At 32.0% G+C, this 19,377-nt stretch overlaps 1 protein-coding gene and 2 long non-coding RNA genes across 7 annotated transcripts; all 3 read left to right on the top strand.

Moving 5' to 3' along the window:
• Positions 1–256: 256 nt before the first annotated feature.
• On the top strand, positions 257–10,457 carry LOC127734072 (sentrin-specific protease 2-like). The gene is made up of 15 exons (XM_052243698.1): positions 257–416; positions 710–784; positions 1,130–1,207; positions 2,268–2,501; positions 3,692–3,811; positions 4,209–4,286; positions 4,845–4,931; positions 5,182–5,312; positions 5,791–5,922; positions 6,249–6,317; positions 7,182–7,270; positions 7,557–7,677; positions 8,519–8,621; positions 8,961–9,022; positions 9,710–10,457. The coding sequence occupies exons 3-15, from the start codon at positions 1,204–1,206 to the stop codon at positions 9,833–9,835; spliced, it is 1,356 nt and encodes a 451-aa protein (XP_052099658.1). The 5' UTR covers positions 257–416; positions 710–784; positions 1,130–1,203; the 3' UTR covers positions 9,836–10,457.
• Positions 10,458–10,465: 8 nt separating this feature from the next.
• Positions 10,466–19,377, top strand: LOC127734084 (uncharacterized). The gene is made up of 2 exons (XR_007997410.1): positions 10,466–10,737; positions 18,097–19,377. It is a non-coding gene; the product is annotated as an uncharacterized LOC127734084 (long non-coding RNA).
• LOC127734081 (uncharacterized) lies at positions 11,910–17,033 on the top strand. Of its 5 annotated transcripts, none has more exons than XR_007997405.1 (4): positions 11,910–11,998; positions 12,979–14,096; positions 16,277–16,556; positions 16,697–17,033. It is a non-coding gene; the product is annotated as an uncharacterized LOC127734081 (long non-coding RNA). The 5 variants fall into 5 exon arrangements; XR_007997407.1 differs by lacking the exon at positions 16,277–16,556 and adding an exon at positions 15,157–15,436; XR_007997406.1 differs by lacking the exons at positions 16,277–16,556; positions 16,697–17,033 and adding exons at positions 15,157–15,436; positions 15,577–15,614.

Raw genomic sequence — 19,377 nt, 5'->3', positions numbered from 1 at the left:
AAAACAGTATCTTCAGGCATGTTTCTCTACAGATCCATTTTATTGGCTTATGATTAAAAGCCTTGGAAATATCCGATTTTATTCTTGCAACAATTTCAATATTCACAATAAGGGCATATCATGTGCTCCTATTGCAGCTGTTTATTGTTATTGTCTATGCCAATTCTAAGATATTCATCCGAGTGGTATGATACTTTTATTACTTTTGATACATTATATAAAGTTGAACATATTGTTTTGTCATGAAAATGAAAAAATAAATATTTCTTTGTTTCTTAATGGAAAATTAAAAATTTGAAAATTGATTTGAAAATTTGCAGGTTTGAGATCTAAAAAAAAACAAACAGTTTTTAAGGAACTGCCTTTGAGAAGAAGAAAGACAGCAAGAAGACCATTTATTGAAAATGACTTGAAAGGTAGGAATTTAACACACTTTATTCAGCAAAAATCAGTTAACAAGTAATTACTTCAAAACATTATTTCAAAATAAGAGTGACCATAAATTTGAAATATGGTTTATACTTAAAATCCTGATTGTGATGGAAAAAACAGTCCTGAGAATATAATGTTACTTGTTATTACTGTTAGCTTTAGAAAACAGCTTTTAAAGACCTGCTGATTTATTACAAAGCAAAAGTTAAGTAAATACAGTATTTCATTTGAAATGTTATTCCAGAGTTCAATATATCATTTCAATTTTTGTTCTCAGATCCACAGCCTTTTAGTAAACAAACTATTGATGAAATTATATCAGGGACTGCGATTCTGGAACAGACTGAAGCTAGTAAGTGAGAAATTATTAATAAAAAATCAATAAACGATGAGGAAATAGTTTTACCTATCTTAAAATGTACACAAATAGTTTACAAAAAGATTGCAAAAATAGATAAATTTTGAAAAAAAAAGGTTTCACATGCTATTTTGTGGAAAATGAAAATTTGTGACACTGCTATGTTTACTTTGTTGTCAATGTTTATTTTTATTCCTGTAAATGATTTAACTAATGCTTCATGTCAGTAGGGAATAAGTATATAGGTAACAATGCTTCAATGAATGCTTGAGTTTATGTATATGAGTTTGTTGAAGTCATCAAAATCAATAACCCCACTTAACTAATAATTTCTTTTAGCATCTGATTTGACAGATCATAGGAAACAAACACCGAAAGCGAAGTTCAAAGTCCTAGACCTGTTAAATATTGTCATGGGTAAGATAGATAAGTTTCAACAGTACATCGACTTATGATTTTATGAAACTGTGTGAAAGGTGATAGTTTTTGTTCATTTTATAAATAGTTTCATTACCTGTATAGCAACAAAAGCCTAGTAATTGCTGTTTTTAAATGTGATCTTTAAAATTGATTATAAGTTGGCTAAAAATGTTGTTGATTAGTTTGGTATGTGCAAACTACAAAACCAAGAATTTAACAATTAATCTAGCAACCAAATAATAAGTACTTAATTAGAAAATATATTCATTGTGGCTAGGTTTAGATGTTTGTATTAAATAATGAAACATTCTAATGTATGCACTTCATATTGTGACTGATATCTGTAAAATCATACTTTCCTGGTCTATAACTTAGTGTTAAAGTCTTATTTCTGTAAAAACAGTGTTGTATTTGAAGAGTGTTTTGTGTGAAATGGGGATTTGTTGGTAACAAATGCAGTTTTGCTGGTGCCATGCAGTGTTGACAGTAAAACCTACGTTTGCTACAGTCATATCACCAATTGACACCAACAACGCTTAAACTAAAGTACTGTTATTCATATTCCAATACATTGCAAAGTAAAATGCTGTTGCGCTCTTCAACTGATATGATATTCAAATAAGATTACAGGCAAGGATATACCTTTGTAAAATTTTGCTTTTTTATGCAATAATGCAAATTTTGTTTATACAATGAACATTTGCAAAGCAGAACTTCAACATGGAAGGTTGTTTTGATACTTCCAGGCTTGAAATATGGATTAAATCTCAATAAAATAATGTATAAAAGGTAGGTAGTGCTCAATGTTGTTGGTTTTTTTTATTGAACATTTAGGATTTGGAGAATAAAATATGGCAGTTCAATAGGAATTAAACCCTTAGTTACAGCAGGTCAACTGTGGATTTGATGGTAAATATTAGCCAATGAAATAACCTTGAATACATCAAAACTGCATATGAATAGTAATTGCCCATCTGTTAAATATGATAATTTTTCAGAAATCTTACTGTAAGAAAAACATAAGAAAAACTTATTTATCTATGAATTATTATTGCAGAGTATCTGAATACTGTTGATGATAAAGTATTTGAAAAATGGGTAAAAGATGCTGTATCTTCAAGTCATGTTACATTGGACTTGAGTTCCAGACTTGGGCCAGCTGTCATAGATCTATACACAAATTCAGAAGATGAGCATGTCCACACCATCAAAAGTTTGTGTGATTTAGCACCAGACCGTTTACACGAAGCAGCAAAATTTAGACTTACAAATCTTATTTTAGGACATTTAGGTAAGTTTATTATTCCCTTTGCAATAAAGGCAACAGTAGTATACCGCTGTTCGAAAACTCATAAATCGATAGAGATAAAAACAAATCCGGGTTACAAACTAAAACTAAGGGAAATGCATCAAATATAAGAGATGAACAACGACACAACAAAAACACAACATTAAAATGTAACACACACAGAAACGAACTATAATATAACAATGGCCATTTTCCTGACTTGGTACAGGACATTTTAAGAAAAAAATGGTGGGTTGAACCTGGTTTTGTGGCATGCCAACCTTGTGAAGGGATATAGTAAAACCTTTGTCTGTTTGTCCATGTGTCTGTCTTGTAGGCACTATAGGGTTGAAGTCTTACATCCAGTCCACACCAAACTTGGTACAATAGTTTCCCATAAGGAAAGGTACACTGACAAATTGAATGTTCAATGGTGTTATTAACCTTATGTATTATGGAGTTAAAAGTAATGTCTAGATTACTGGAAATTCAGAAATTAATGCATGCATTTATTATTTTGAATCACTGACTTCTGGTAAAATGAAATCTACTTAATGCTATTATATAATTTTGCAAATCAAAAACACTACTGAAATTGTAAATGCAAGTTTTTATTATTGCAAACCTGATACTGTTGACCTTTTTCATTAAATTATAAACATTGCAATGATTTCTTATCTCGATTTCAAATATTTATAAAAATTTATATCCCTTTCAGACAGGGCCTCTTGAATCTTTTCGCATCATGTTCTAATGTAATGCAAAGACTAAGTGTGTTCTTTCTAATTATTTATCTGTTCTTATTGTAATTTTTGGTTAGTCCCACATCTATGTCTTCCAGTTCCTGTCTTCAATTACATTTTTAAGATGATTGACATCTAGAATGAATGTGGCTTAAACTGGTTCTAGGAGTTGTCTTGAAATTGCATGGGGTGTGAGTTGTTGCTTGAAGAGTAAAAGGTGACCGCCACAATTATAGCCAATAGTGCTTAAAGTGGTGCTAAACTCCAACAGTCAGCATTGACAGAATACAATCTACAGTTTAAACAATACCTACTTTGTTCCAGAGCCTTTAATAAAAATGAAGTTATTCCTAATGCATATTGATCACATTATAGCAATCAGGACTTGGAGAGACTTTATAAGTGCGATATATAAATGTAATTAATTCAGTAATTAAACACTTTATTTAGTGGAAAAAGGAAATATAACATTGCCAAAAGAAAAAGACCCCAGAGTTCTGCAAGCAGAAATAGACGAAAGCATGAAAGAGCTTATTGCTGGCATTAAAACCCAAGAAGAAATGAAAAATGGTACATGTATTGTATTACAAAATTAATTAGTGATTTCACATTAGTTTCACTGTTTTATTAAAGTTCTTATTAATGAAACTCATTCTCTACCACAAATTTTTATATTTTAATATCATTGCATTGTAATTATGCCAATACTTAATAACTTATAAAATTTCATGAATTCCTTAGAAATTGTGAAATTTGGCTCAAAGACATTGTAGCATTTTATTTGTGAATAACTTGATTCAAATGTACAAATAATGTTTTAATACTTGAATACCTTTACCATCCCATTAAATAATGTGGATTGTATTTTACATAAGGTTGTGGGGTATATTTGGCACTTGTGTAATTATATTGTATTAGGATTTTCTGTGTTTTGTATACGTTCAACCATTTTCATTTAAATTTATAGGTGGACAAGTGTTTAAAAGAAAGATGAAAACATTAAACATTACAAATACTGGAAAAAAGGCAAGAATAGAAACAGAAGGTAAGATTTTATAACACTCCTATAATTCTCCCCCCCCCCCCCCCCCCCCCCCCCCCCCCAAAAAAAAATACTCAAGATTACCTGACCTGTTTACTCAAAAAGAACGATTAGGAAAGAAAATAGTGACAAGAAATTTTATAACAATGTTATATGGTATTGTGAAGTTCTAGTCTGTATGTGGAATTTTGTTTCCATTTGATAACTTTTATTTTAGTCAATTGGTCTCTCAGAAATTTGAACACAATCATTCTTTTCACAAAAGCAAAGTAGGGATTGAAAATATGGGATTTGTAAAAAAGGGGGCCAAATAATATAGTAACAACCATGAACAATATTTTATAATTCACCCTGCTAGTTGACCAGCCAAAAAGAATTGACTACAAACATATGTAATATACAGTCCGTGACCCAGCAAAGCTTTATTATTGATGTTTTTCCTAACAATACAAAAGGTAAAACTATGGGTTCCTGATATCCAGCATATTAAACCAGTTGGGATACAGACCTCTTGAAATGTTTAGTTAATTTTTTGCTGATTATATATCATATGACTTTCAGGAACTTTGGTATCAAAGGCTAGCAAAATTAAATGGATGGATGGTTTTATGACAGACTTGACAGTCACAGAAATTGATAAACAAAAAGGTTTGCCATCTAATATTTCAAATATGATAAAATTTAAGATGTACTGTATGTCATTAAAAACTCGTTTAAGTATCTTTGACACCTTTAAACTTAATTTTCTGCTTTTTTTACAAAACAATCATTAAAAAAGTATATAAATTATATGTACACTACTCTATTCATTCATCAGTATGATAAAGCATAGTTAAAAGAACAGTTGTAAAAAACAAAGTAATACCAATTGAATCTATAAATGCAGTTATTTTTTCAGTTGAAAATAAAGTTGCAAAGATTTGGGACGAAGATATGGCCAACAAATATTTCATTGCCAAGGTTTTTGGTATTGATATAACATATGGAGACATAAACTCTCTCAAAGACTCAAACTGGCTCACAGACAAAGTAAGTCAATGTATTCAACTAATAATCCATACACATAATATTCTCTTCTGTAAAAATCTCTTCAACACTGAGTATTTGTTTTGTTTTTATACATGCATGCTTTCATTGTGAAATTTTTATTATTTCTAAGAACATCCATAAAATACTCTATAAATTACATGACTTCCTAAATATGTCTTAAAGAAGAACCCAAACCAAACTTTAAAATGAATATATGTATTTCTTTAAAAAGAAAACTTTAAGAACTTGATATCATTACTGATTTTTTTCTTTATGGTGACAGCAAAGTAAAATGACCAAGAAACTGCATCATTATTACATTTGATTTATGAATTCAACTGTTGAATTTTCTAAAAGTATGTCATATTTCCATGTCTTCAAATTGTTTTAAGAAAACCAGTTTTTCTTTTGATGAATATGCAATGTGGTATTTCATTGAAATATAACATTGAAGAATGGCATTGTTTTGTCAATTAAGGTCATGGATGCATACCTGACATATATTGCCCAAACTGAGATGGACAAGGGAAACATTAAAGTTAGACACCAGTTGGTCAGCAGCACAAACAACATAATTAATGGAAGATATGTCCCTGGACGACATGAAAAGGTAAACATCCTGTCACCAAAAAAAAAAACATATAAATTAGAAATTTTGCATAAAAGAGTAACATTTCTATGATAGCCATTTTAGAAATTTTCTTAATACTATTAAGGGTAATTGTAAATAATGCTTACTAGGTTCATTCTGAATTGTCAACGTTTAGTACAGGGATAAAAAAATTTACCAGTAGCAAGATAGACCATTTTATTAAAAGCAAATAATAAATATTGTCTAGCCCTGAATTCCATTATGTTTAGGGAAGAAATTCATTTTTTTTACAATTTTAGGAAAGATTAAAATTATTAGTTCTAATAATAACTCTGTAATTTCAGAACAAATTAATCCCATACGACTTTGTCATTGGAGCCTACCATGAGAGAGGAGGTCATTGGGATTTGCTGGTAATCATTGCTATGGTGTATTTATTTTTCGTTTGTATGATTATATTTGTCTAAAAAAAATAATAAAAAAACTTAAACACTGTATGTATTAGTACTTCTTATGAACACCAAAAAGGTGGAAATACAGATTAAATTAACAAAAACATCTTCATTTACCATATTGTAAAAAAAATATATTGTTCTTAAGTTGTCTCATTAAAGACCGTGAACTAAAACATAAACCCAACAACATAATTATTGCATGTATGAATAAAAAATTTCATGAAATTGATTCCATTTCTCATTTTATCACCAACTGTCATCTATCCAATTTGGAATTTTGTTAGTGAATTTTAGCATAACTTCATTTTACCAAACACATGCAAATGTACTTGCAATAATTATTTTCAGAAACAGCTATAATGGAGTTTTGGTCAACAGAGGGCTGTGTATAGGAAAATTGTCCAAAAATTACAATTCCCTCTTATATGAAAATAGAAGATGTATAAACTTCAGCACATCAAATTTTTTTTTGTGAACATATTTAGGAACTTTCCAATTTAACTTGGATGAATCAGATTCACAAAAAGAGGATGCAGCAAGTCCCTTGTTTCCCTGTTCAACTTGTACTTTTCATCTGTGACACCTTTTTCCAAAATGCAACCCTGTCAAAATGATTTTGACAGAGCTAATACAATTGTTACAGTTAATATTTCATAATATTTTCTGAATCAATTTGCTAGTGAATGACAATATTTGCTCAAAGGACCAAAACCAAAAGGGATTGCATTTTGAATGTCATAAGACATGGCAAGACTGTTGTATTAGTTTTGTTGCCTTTACTTCATACCAGAACAATATAATACTTAATACTTTTTTTTTCAGATTGTTGAACCATCAAAGGGAAAGGTTGTTTTTCTCAACCCTTTGGGAGAAACAGCATACCAAAAGAGAACAGTTCTTTTACATTGGAGGTAAGCTAACTTATCCAGTTAGAAATTTTATATTTATAGCAAAGATGATACCTGCTGACTTATCCTGCAATGGAGTGCAAAAGGAGTCAAATCCTAGATATTTAGTGAGTGAACTGTTCACAAAGTTCTTTTATAAATCTGGTACAGTGATTGAAATAAAATATATTACATTGAAATTTATGTCACTGCAAGATTTTATGCTGATATTTATTGGTACATGTCTGTTTTGTGGTGTTTAATGTGTCTGGAATACTTAGCATGTAACTCAAATAATATTTTTTCTCAGAAAATACATAGGACAGATGCTACTTCTTCATCCAGAGAATGGGTACAAAAACTGGACACTGGAAGTACCTGACCATTCCAAACAACTAGATGGATCCAGTTGTGGCATCTACTGTCTCTTGGTAAACATTAAAATTAATGAATTAAGTTTAAACTGAAAACAGATAATAATCCTTACTCCTTGAGAGGTGTCACTCAAGGTAATCTGATAGTTCCTAAGCCAAAAGCTGAGCTATTTAAGAAATCTTTTGTTTATTCTGGATCAGTGTTATGGAATGGACTACCACACAAAATGCGTAAAGCTCAAAACACTTATACTTTTAAACAAAGTATCAAGAAGTACTTTTACACAGTCCTGATAAGATTATGTTTTCTACAATGTATTTGTATATTTTTTATTTTATTTGATTTTTTGACTACATGTACATCTTGAACAGCTTTATATCTTATCATGTTAATAATATTACATTGAACTACTTGACTGAACAATTAACTATGTGTAAATATCTGTTTTTGATTGTATTGTAATTTGTATGTGAGGGCCTCAGGGAAGATTAGTTTATTGTAACTAACTGAGTTTACCCTCTTTAAATAAAGAATTTATTATTATTATTATTATTATTACATAATGGTCATTTCATCAATCAACGAGTGTTACAAAATAACATATAAACACTTCATCTGTGCATTGAGGTAATGGTAATACACAAACATTGTATAAGCTTTAAATGCTTCCACTAAAAAATCCATACAAAACTCTGCAAATATATACTACATAACTTTATTTTTTTAATTACCCCATCATTATTTCCTTTAGCGGGACTTGTACAGATTATTTATTGACACAAAAATGGTGTAACACTATGATCAAAACAACACATGATTGTTGGTCTGATTTATTGTTTGGTAAATTGCTATGAACTTAATGTCACTATTTTTATTTAATGTTTCTAACTATTGCAGTTTGCTGAGAAATATCTTGCTGGAGAATCTCTGCTTGGTATTACCCAAGAAGAAGTAAATAATAAAAGAGCAGATATAGCACACACATTGATGATGTTTGAAGGTAATATAAAAATTAATAACTGTATAAATAAATACTGAACATACTAAGAAATATATTAATTACAATATTTTTACCCTCTCAATTACATATTTAATCCATTAGTGGGATGATTATTCCCATTGTTGAATACCACAACACTGAAAGAGAAATTATGTTTTGCATTTGCGTATTGTGTGAAGATGCATTTGCGTATCAATGTTTCAATTGAGTTTACCACATATATCCTTTCAGTATAACATATTTTTAAGGAGTATCTTAGGTATTATTTTTGATAATAATAATAAGTGCTTGTCATATTTTTTATATCTCACAGATTTTTATAAACTCCTTTCTTTACAGGACACATGGCGGGATGCTGTCCATGCTGTGGATTTCAAACAAATGTTAATGAAGAACAATTGGTAATCATTTATACTCTATATATTCTATTTTGTATTCCTAATCTTGTCTGAGCTTTCAAATTTCTCATGCATAGAGATCAACAGAATCGTGCATTTAAAGGACATGTGACCTGTCCTTGATGTAATTTTTATTGGTATTAACTTATTACGTTTCATACATTATAGGATTAAACACCGCTTTAAAGGAATTTGTTGGTGTATAAACTGGACCTAGTCACAAACAAATAAAAGTCTTTAAGGACTTTTATGATATGTTTGTGAATGACCTAGTCCAGTTCATACAAATGTAGGATTAATTTTCTACAACTGTCAAATTCAAGGGAATATTTTTTAAACCGTTTTTCGTTTGAAACTGGATGTGATGTACTATGATTTGGGGGTAATACACCTGCAAGGCGATATTTGGAAATCCAAATAGGAAAAAAATTGAGCATTGTAATTTTAGAGGTAAAATCTGTTCTGGTAAGCCAATATCAACTGATAAAGGTTTCCAGTACCTGAATGTTAGAATATATATTTTTTTAAATGATTAAATAACTTTCAGAGAAACTATGGCATGTTTTAAATAACAATGCAATGAAAGTGTGATAAATTTTTTTTTTAACAAAAGCTCTTATATACTTTTTTTTTTAAAGACACATTACTTAAAGGCTTTAAATTAAATTACTTGAACTTTATATTTTACAGATTCAATGCACAATATGCAAGAACTGGTTTCACAAAAAAACCCATTGTGTTGGTGAGGCTTTTGCAGCTAAAACCAGTAATGAAGAATTTGTGTGTGAGATAGACAGAACAACTGAAAAAGAATGAGTTAGATGAATGAGTCAATGTCAAATGAAAGCAACTTAATCAAGTTATTTTTTGAAATTTTGTTTTATTTTAATGAGTACACATGTTTGTATGGTTACCATATAAAGTTGTCTTTTATACACAGACTTTTATCTCAGAAGCAAATACTCCAGCCAGGGATGCATATTATACAATAATACGGGCACAAAATGAGATCACCATTTTTTCTTTAAAAAAGTAGAGGGTGCTCTAATTTGTTCAGTTTTTTCTTCTTCAAATCACTGTATTTGAAAGCTGTATCTCTTATTTTTCGACTTTAAATCCTTCAAATATTTAGTTTTTCGATAAATTACATTACCGATTTACTTTAATATAGAACAATGTGTAAAATAGTTCGGGAAATTTTCGTACTTGCACTGAACTTGATTTAGAATTAAACTTATATTTTTTACTTCTTGCTTATTGAAAAATAGGATTTTACATTTGAATAAAGACAAATTTTACTAATTTTCAATACTGGTATTAATGATGAGTTTATTTAACCTTGAAGGATTTTAGAATTTTTTTTTTTACAATTTCTAACAGGTCTGTACAATTTTTTATTCCTGGAAATTTGGCATACAAAATATGCTAGACCTGTAACTACTGGATGTTCAAACAACTAAGAAGAAAAGTCATTTTTCCAGAATTTTTGAGGCAGGATGGGGTTGGCTATAATGTCAATAAATGTGTGTATTGTAAACAATGTTCTATATTCTTAATCAGTGAGGAACCTACTGCCAGGTTACTGAAGTTAGTCTAATGTCTATACTAACCTCCATAACCTGTTTATACATAAGAGATAGTAAACCATGTTATATGAGTGTTGTTTTACTTAGAACAAGTGTTGTGTGGTTATATATCAGTGTAGAACATACTGCCAGGTTACTGAAGTTAGTCTAATGTCTATACTAACCTCCATAACCTGTGTATTCATGAGAGATAGTCAACCATGTTATATGAGTTTTGTTTTTCTGAGAACAAGTGTTTTGTGGTTATATATGAGTGTAGAACCTACTGCCAGGTTACTGAAGTTAGTCTTGTGTCTGTACTAACCCCCCATAACCTATTTATACATGAGAGATAGTCAACCATGTTATATGGGTGTTGTTTTACTGAGAACAAGTGTTGTGTGGTTATATATCAGTGTAGAACGTACTGCCAGGTTACTGAAGTTAGTCTAATGTCTATACTAACCTCCATAACCTGTTTATACATGAGAGATAGTCAACCATGTTTTATGAGTTTTGTTTTTTTGAGAACAAGTGTTTTGTGGTTATATATGAGTGTAGAACCTACTGCCAGGTTACTGAAGTTAGTCTAATGTCTATACTAACCTCCATAACCTGTGTATACATGAGATATAGTCAACCATGTTATATGAGTGTTGTTTTACTAAGAACGTGTGTTGTACAGTTATATATCAGTGAAGAACCTACTGCAAGGTTACTGAAGTTAGTCTAATGTCTATACTAACCTCCATAACCTGTTTATACATGAGAGATAGTCAACCATGTTTTATGAGTTTTGTTTTTTTGAGAACAAGTGTTTTGTGGTTATATATGAGTGTAGAACCTACTGCCAGGTTACTGAAGTTAGTCTAATGTCTATACTAACCTCCATAACCTGTGTATACTTGAGAGATAGTAAACCATGTTATATGAGTGTTGTTTTACTGAGAACAAGTGTTGTACACTTATATATCAGTGAATAACCTACTGCCAGGTTACTGAAGTTAGTATAATGTCTATACTAACCTCCATAACCTGTTTATACATAAGAGATAGTAAACCATGTTATATGAGTTTTGTTTTACTGAAAACAAGTGTTGTTTGGTTATATATCAGTGTAGCACCTACTGCCAGGTTACTGACATTAGTCTTGTGTCTGTACTAACACCCATAAACTGTTTATACATGAGAGATAGTCAACCATGTTATATGAGTGTTGTTGTACTAAGAACAAGTGTTGTGTGGTTATATATCAGTGTAGAACATACTGCCAGGTTACTGAAGTTAGTCTTGTGTCTGTACTAACCTCCATAACCTGTGTATACATGAGAGATAGTCAACCATGTTATATGAGTGTTGTTTTACTAAGAACAAGTGTTGTGTGGTTATATATCAGTGTAGAACATACTGCCAGGTTACTGAAGTTAGTCTAATGTCTATACTAACCTTCATAACCTGTGTATACATGAGAGATAGTCAACCATGTTATATGAGTGCTGTTTTACTGAGAACAAAAGTTGTACAGTTATATATCAGTGGAGAACCTACTGCCAGGTTACTGAAGTTAGTCTTATGTCTATACTAACCCCCATAACCTGTTTATACATGAGAGATAGTCAACCATGTTATATGAGTGATGTTTTACAGAGAACAAGTGTTGTACAGTTATATATCAGTGGAGAACCTACTGCCAGGTTACTGAAGTTAGTCTAATGTCTATACTAACCCCCATAACCTGTTTATACATGAGAGATAGTCAACCATGTTATATGAGTGATGTTTTACGGAGAACAAGTGTTGTACAGTTATATATCAGTGAAGAACCTACTGCCAGGTTACTGAAGTTAGTCTTATGTCTATACTAACCTCCATAACCTGTTTATACATGAGAGATAGTAAACCATGTTATATGAGTGTTGTTTTACTTAGAACAAGTGTTGTGTGGTTATATATCAGTGTAGAACATACTGCCAGGTTACTGAAGTTAGTCTAATGTCTATACTAACCTCCATAACCTGTTTATACATGAGAGATAGTCAACCATGTTGTATGAGTTTTGTTTTACTGAGAACAAGTGTTTTGTGGTTATATATGAGTGTAGAACCTACTGCCAGGTTACTGAAGTTAGTCTAATGTCTATACTAACCTCCATAACCTGTGTATACATGAGAGATAGTCAACCATGTTATATGAGTGTTGTTTTACTAAGAACAAGTGTTGTACAGTTATATATCAGTGAAGAACCTATTGCAAGGTTACTGAAGTTAGTCTAATGTCTATACTAACCTCCATAACCTGTTTATACATGAGAGATAGTCGACCATGTGAAATTAGTTTTGTTTTACTGAGAACAAGTGTTGTATTGTTATATATCAGTGTAGAACATACTACCAGGTTAATGAAGTTAGTCTAATGTCTATACTAACCTCCATAACCTGTGAATACATGAGATAGTAAACCATGTTATATGAGTGTTGTTTTACTGAGAACAAGTGTTTTATGGTTATTAATTAGTGTAGAACCTACTGTCAGGTTACTGAAGTTAGTCTAATGTCCATATTAACCTTCATAACCTGTTTATACATGAGAGATAGTAAACCATATTATATGGGTGTTGTTTTACTGAGAACAAGTGTTGTATGGGTATATATCAGTGTAGAACCTACTGCCAGGTTACTGAAGTTAATATAATGTATATACTAACGGCCATAACCTGTATATACGTGAGGGATAGTCAACCATGTAAAATTAGTTTTGTTTTACTGAGAACAAGTGTTGTATGGTTATATATCAGTGTACATTCTACTGCCAGGTTACTGAAGTTAGTCTTATGTCTATACTAACCTCCATAACCTGTGTATACATGAGAGATAGTCAACTATGTTATATGAGTGTTGTTTTACTGAGAACAAATGTTGTACAGTTATATATCAGTGTAGAACCTACTGCCAGGTTACTGAAGTTAGTCTTATGTCTATACTAACCTCCATAACCTGTTTATACATAAGAGATAGTCAACCATGTTATATGAGTGTTGTTTTACTTAGAACAAGTGTTGTGTGGGTATATATCAGTGTAGAACATACTGCCAGGTTACTGAAGTTAGTCTTGTGTCTGTACTAACCCCCATAACCTGTTTATACATGAGAGATAGTCAACCATGTTATATGAGTGTTGTTTTACTAAGAACAAGTGTTCTGTGGTTATATATCAGTGTAGAACATACTGCCAGGTTACTGAAGTTAGTCTAATGTCTATACTAACCTCCATAACCTGTGTATACATGAGAGATAGTCAACCATGTTATATGAGTGCTGTTTTACTGAGAACAAAAGTTGTACAGTTATATATCAGTGAAGAACCTACTGCCAGGTTACTGAAGTTAGTCTTATGTCTATACTAACCTCCATAACCTGTGTATGCATGAGAGATGGTCAACCATGTTATATGAGTGTTGTTTTACTTAGAACAAGTGTTGTGTGGTTATATATCAGTGTAGAACATACTGCCAGGTTACTGAAGTTAGTCTTGTGTCTGTACTAACCCCCATAACCTGTTTATACATGAGAGATAGTCAACCATGTTATATGAGTGTTTTTTTACTAAGAACAAGTGTTGTGTGGTTATATATGAGTGTAGAACCTACTGCCAGGTTACTGAAGTTAGTCTTGTGTCTGTACTAACCTCCATAACCTGTTTATACATGAGAGATAGTCAACCATGTTATATGGGTGTTGTTTTACTGAGAACAAGTGTTGTGTGGTTATATATCAGTGTAGAACGTACTGCCAGGTTACTGAAGTTAGTCTTGTGTCTGTACTAACCCCCATAACCTGTTTATACATATATATCAGTGTAGAACATACTGCCAGGTTACTGAAGTTAGTCTTATGTCTATACTAACCTCCATAACCTGTGTATACATGAGAGATAGTCAACCATGTTATATGAGTGTTGTTTTACTGAGAACAAATGTTGTACAGATATATATCAGTGTAGAACCTACTGCCAGGTTATTGAAGTTAGTCTTATGTCTATACTAACCTCCATAACCTGTTTATACATAAGAGATAGTCAACCATGTTATATGAGTGTTGTTTTACTTAGAACAAGTGTTGTGTGGGTATATATGAGTGTAGAACCTACTGCCAGGTTACTGAAGTTAGTCTTGTGTCTGTACTAACCCCCATAACCTGTTTATACATGAGAGATAGTCAACCATGTTATATGAGTGTTGTTTTACTAAGAACAAGTGTTGTGTGGTTATATATCAGTGTAGAACATACTGCCAGGTTACTGAAGTTAGTCTAATGTCTATACTAACCTCCAGAACCTGTGTATACATGAGAGATAGTCAACCATGTTATATGAGTGTTGTTTTACTGAGAACAAGTGTTGTACAGTTATATATTAGTGAAGAACCTACTGCCAGGTTACTGAAGTTAGTCTTATGTCTATACTAACCGCCATAACCTGTTTATACATGAGAGATAGTCAACCATGTTGTATGAGTTTTGTTTTACTGAGAACAAGTGTTTTGTGGTTATATATGAGTGTAGAACCTACTGCCAGGTTACTGAAGTTAGTCTAATGTCTATACTAACCTCCATAACCTGTGTATACATGAGAGATAGTCAACCATGTTATATGAGTGTTGTTTTACTGAGAACAAATGTTGTACAGATATATATCAGTGTAGAACCTACTGCCAGGTTATTGAAGTTAGTCTTATGTCTATACTAACCTCCATAACCTGTTTATACATAAGAGATAGTCAACCATGTTATATGAGTGTTGTTTTACTTAGAACAAGTGTTGTGTGGGTATATATGAGTGTAGAACCTACTGCCAGGTTACTGAAGTTAGTCTTGTGTCTGTACTAACCCCCATAACCTGTTTATACATGAGAGATAGTCAACCATGTTATATGAGTGTTGTTTTACTAAGAACAAGTGTTGTGTGGTAATATATCAGTGTAGAACATACTGCCAGGTTACTGAAGTTAGTCTAATGTCTATACTAACCTCCATAACCTGTGTATAGATGAGAGATAGTCAACCATGTTATATGAGTGTTGTTTTACTGAGAACAAGTGTTGTACAGTTATATATCAGTGAAGAACCTACTGCCAGGTTACTGAAGTTAGTCTAATGTCTATACTAACCTCCATAACCTGTTTATACATGAGAGATAGTCAACCATGTTGTATGAGTTTTGTTTTACTGAGAACAAGTGTTTTGTGGTTATATATGAGTGTAGAACCTACTGCCAGGTTACTGAAGTTAGTCTAATGTCTATACTAACCTCCATAACCTGTGTATGCATGAGAGATGGTCAACCATGTTATATGAGTGTTGTTTTACTAAGAACAAGTGTTGTGTGGTTATATATCAGTGTAGAACATACTGCCAGGTTACTGAAGTTAGTCTTATGTCTATACTAACCTCCATAACCTGTGTATACATGAGAGATAGTCAACCATGTTATATGAGTGTTGTTTTACTGAGAACAAGTGTTGTACAGTTATATATCAGTGAAGAACCTACTGCCAGGTTACTGAAGTTAGTCTTATGTCTATACTAACCGCCATAACCTGTTTATACATGAGAGATAGTCAACCATGTTGTATGAGTTTTGTTTTACTGAGAACAAGTGTTTTGTGGTTATATATGAGTGTAGAACCTACTGCCAGGTTACTGAAGTTAGTCTAATGTCTATACTAACCTCCATAACCTGTGTATACATGAGAGATAGTCAACCATGTTATATGAGTGTTGTTTTACTGAGAACAAATGTTGTACAGATATATATCAGTGTAGAACCTACTGCCAGGTTATTGAAGTTAGTCTTATGTCTATACTAACCTCCATAACCTGTTTATACATAAGAGATAGTCAACCATGTTATATGAGTGTTGTTTTACTTAGAACAAGTGTTGTGTGGGTATATATGAGTGTAGAACCTACTGCCAGGTTACTGAAGTTAGTCTTGTGTCTGTACTAACCCCCATAACCTGTTTATACATGAGAGATAGTCAACCATGTTATATGAGTGTTGTTTTACTAAGAACAAGTGTTGTGTGGTTATATATCAGTGTAGAACATACTGCCAGGTTACTGAAGTTAGTCTAATGTCTATACTAACCTCCATAACCTGTGTATACATGAGAGATAGTCAACCATGTTATATGAGTGTTGTTTTACTGAGAACAAGTGTTGTACAGTTATATATCAGTGAAGAACCTACTGCCAGGTTACTGAAGTTAGTCTAATGTCTATACTAACCTCCATAACCTGTTTATACATGAGAGATAGTCAACCATGTTGTATGAGTTTTGTTTTACTGAGAACAAGTGTTTTGTGGTTATATATGAGTGTAGAACCTACTGCCAGGTTACTGAAGTTAGTCTAATGTCTATACTAACCTCCATAACCTGTGTATGCATGAGAGATGGTCAACCATGTTATATGAGTGTTGTGTTACTAAGAACAAGTGTTGTGTGGTTATATATCAGTGTAGAACATACTGCCAGGTTACTGAAGTTAGTCTTATGTCTATACTAACCTCCATAACCTGTGTATACATGAGAGATAGTCAACCATGTTATATGAGTGTTGTTTTACTAAGAACAAGTGTTGTACAGTTATATATGAGTGTAGAACCTACTGCCAGGTTACTGAAGTTAGTCTAATGTCTATACTAACCTCCATAACCTGTGTATACTTGAGAGATAGTCAATCATGCTATATGAGTGTTGTTTTACTGAGAACAAATGTTGTACACTTATATATCAGTGGTGAACCTACTGCCAGGTTACTGAAGTTAGTCTAATGTCTATACTAACCTATATAACCTGTATGAACATGAGAGAAAGTAAACCATGTTAGGTGAGTGTTTTTTTACTGAGAACAAGTGTTGTACAGTTATATATCAGTGGAGAACCTACTGCAAGGTTACTGAAGTTAGTCTTATGTCTATACTAACCTAGATAACCTGTTTATACATGAGAGATAGTCAACCATGTTATATGAGTGTTGTTTTACTAAGAACAAGTGTTGTGTGGTTATATATCAGTGTAGAACATACTGCCAGGTTACTGAAGTTAGTCTTATGTCTATACTAACCTCCATAACCTGTGTATACATGAGAGATAGTCAACCATGTTATATGAGTGTTGTTTTACTGAGAACAAGTGTTGTACAGTTATATATCAGTGAAGAACCTACTGCCAGGTTACTGAAGTTAGTCTAATGTCTATACTAACCTCCATAACCTGTTTATACATGAGAGATAGTCAACCATGTTGTATGATTTTTGTTTTACTGAGAACAAGTGTTTTGTGGTTATATATGAGTGTAGAACCTACTGCCAGGTTACTGAAGTTAGTCTAATGTCTATACTAACCTCCATAACCTGTGTATACATAAGAGATAGTCAACCATGTTATATGAGTGTTGTTTTACTTAGAACAAGTGTTGTGTGGGTATATATCAGTGTAGAACATACTGCCAGGTTACTGAAGTTAGTCTTGTGTCTGTACTAACCCCCATAACCTGTTTATACATGAGAGATAGTCAACCATGTTATATGAGTGTTGTTTTACTAAGAACAAGTGTTGTGTGGTTATATATCAGTGTAGAACATACTGCCAGGTTACTGAAGTTAGTCTAATGTCTATACTAACCTCCATAACCTGTGTATACATGAGAGATAGTCAACCATGTTATATGAGTGTTGTTTTACTGAGAACAAGTGTTGTACAGTTATATATCAGTGAAGAACCTACTGCCAGGTTACTGAAGTTAGTCTAATGTCTATACTAACCTCCATAACCTGTTTATACATGAGAGATAGTCAACCATGTTGTATGAGTTTTGTTTTACTGAGAACAAGTGTTTTGTGGTTATATATGAGTGTAGAACCTACTGCCAGGTTACTGAAGTTAGTCTAATGTCTATACTAACCTCCATAACCTTTTTATACATAAGAGATAGTAAACCATGTTATATGAGTGTTGTTCTACCTAGAACAAGTGTTCTATGGTTATATATCAGTGAAGAACCTACTGCGAGGTTACTGAAGTTAGTCTTATGTCTGTACTAACCCCATAACCTGTTTATACATGAGAGACAGTCAACCATGTTATATGAGTTTTTTTGTAACTGGGAACAAGTGTTTTATGGTTATATATCAGTAGAGAACCTACTGCCAGGTTACTGAAGTTAGTTTAATGTCTATACTAACCTCCATAACCTGTTTATACATGAGAGATAGTCAACCATGTTATATGAGTTTTGTTTTACTTAAAACAAGAGTTGTGTGGTTACATATCAGTGGAGAACCTACTGCCAGGTTACTGAAGTTAGTCTAATGTCTATACTAATCTCCATAACCTGTGTATGCATGAGAGATAGTCAACCATGTTATATGAGTGTTCTTTTACTTAGAACAAGTGTTGTACAGTTATATATCAGTGAAGAACCTACTGCCAGGTTACTGAAGTTAGTCTAATGTCTATACTAACCTATATAACCTGTTTATACATGAGAGATAGTCAATCATGTTATATGAGTGTTGTTTTACTGAGAACAAATATTGTATTGTTATTATATCAGTGTTGAACTTACTGTCTATAGTAGTACCTCCATAACCTTTTTTAACATTTGGGATAGCAGATCGTTAGTATGTTGCTGACTGTCAATTTTATAACATGTATTCATTTATTAAGAATTTTGCATCTATTTCTGATGATTCTTTGCTTTTGATTTAAACAAATATACAAATGATACATGA

Source organism: Mytilus californianus, unplaced genomic scaffold (assembly GCF_021869535.1).
Source record: "Mytilus californianus isolate M0D057914Y unplaced genomic scaffold, xbMytCali1.0.p SCAF_3, whole genome shotgun sequence".
Taxonomy (NCBI): domain Eukaryota; kingdom Metazoa; phylum Mollusca; class Bivalvia; order Mytilida; family Mytilidae; genus Mytilus; species Mytilus californianus.
This window is presented reverse-complemented; position numbering and strand designations above follow the sequence as displayed.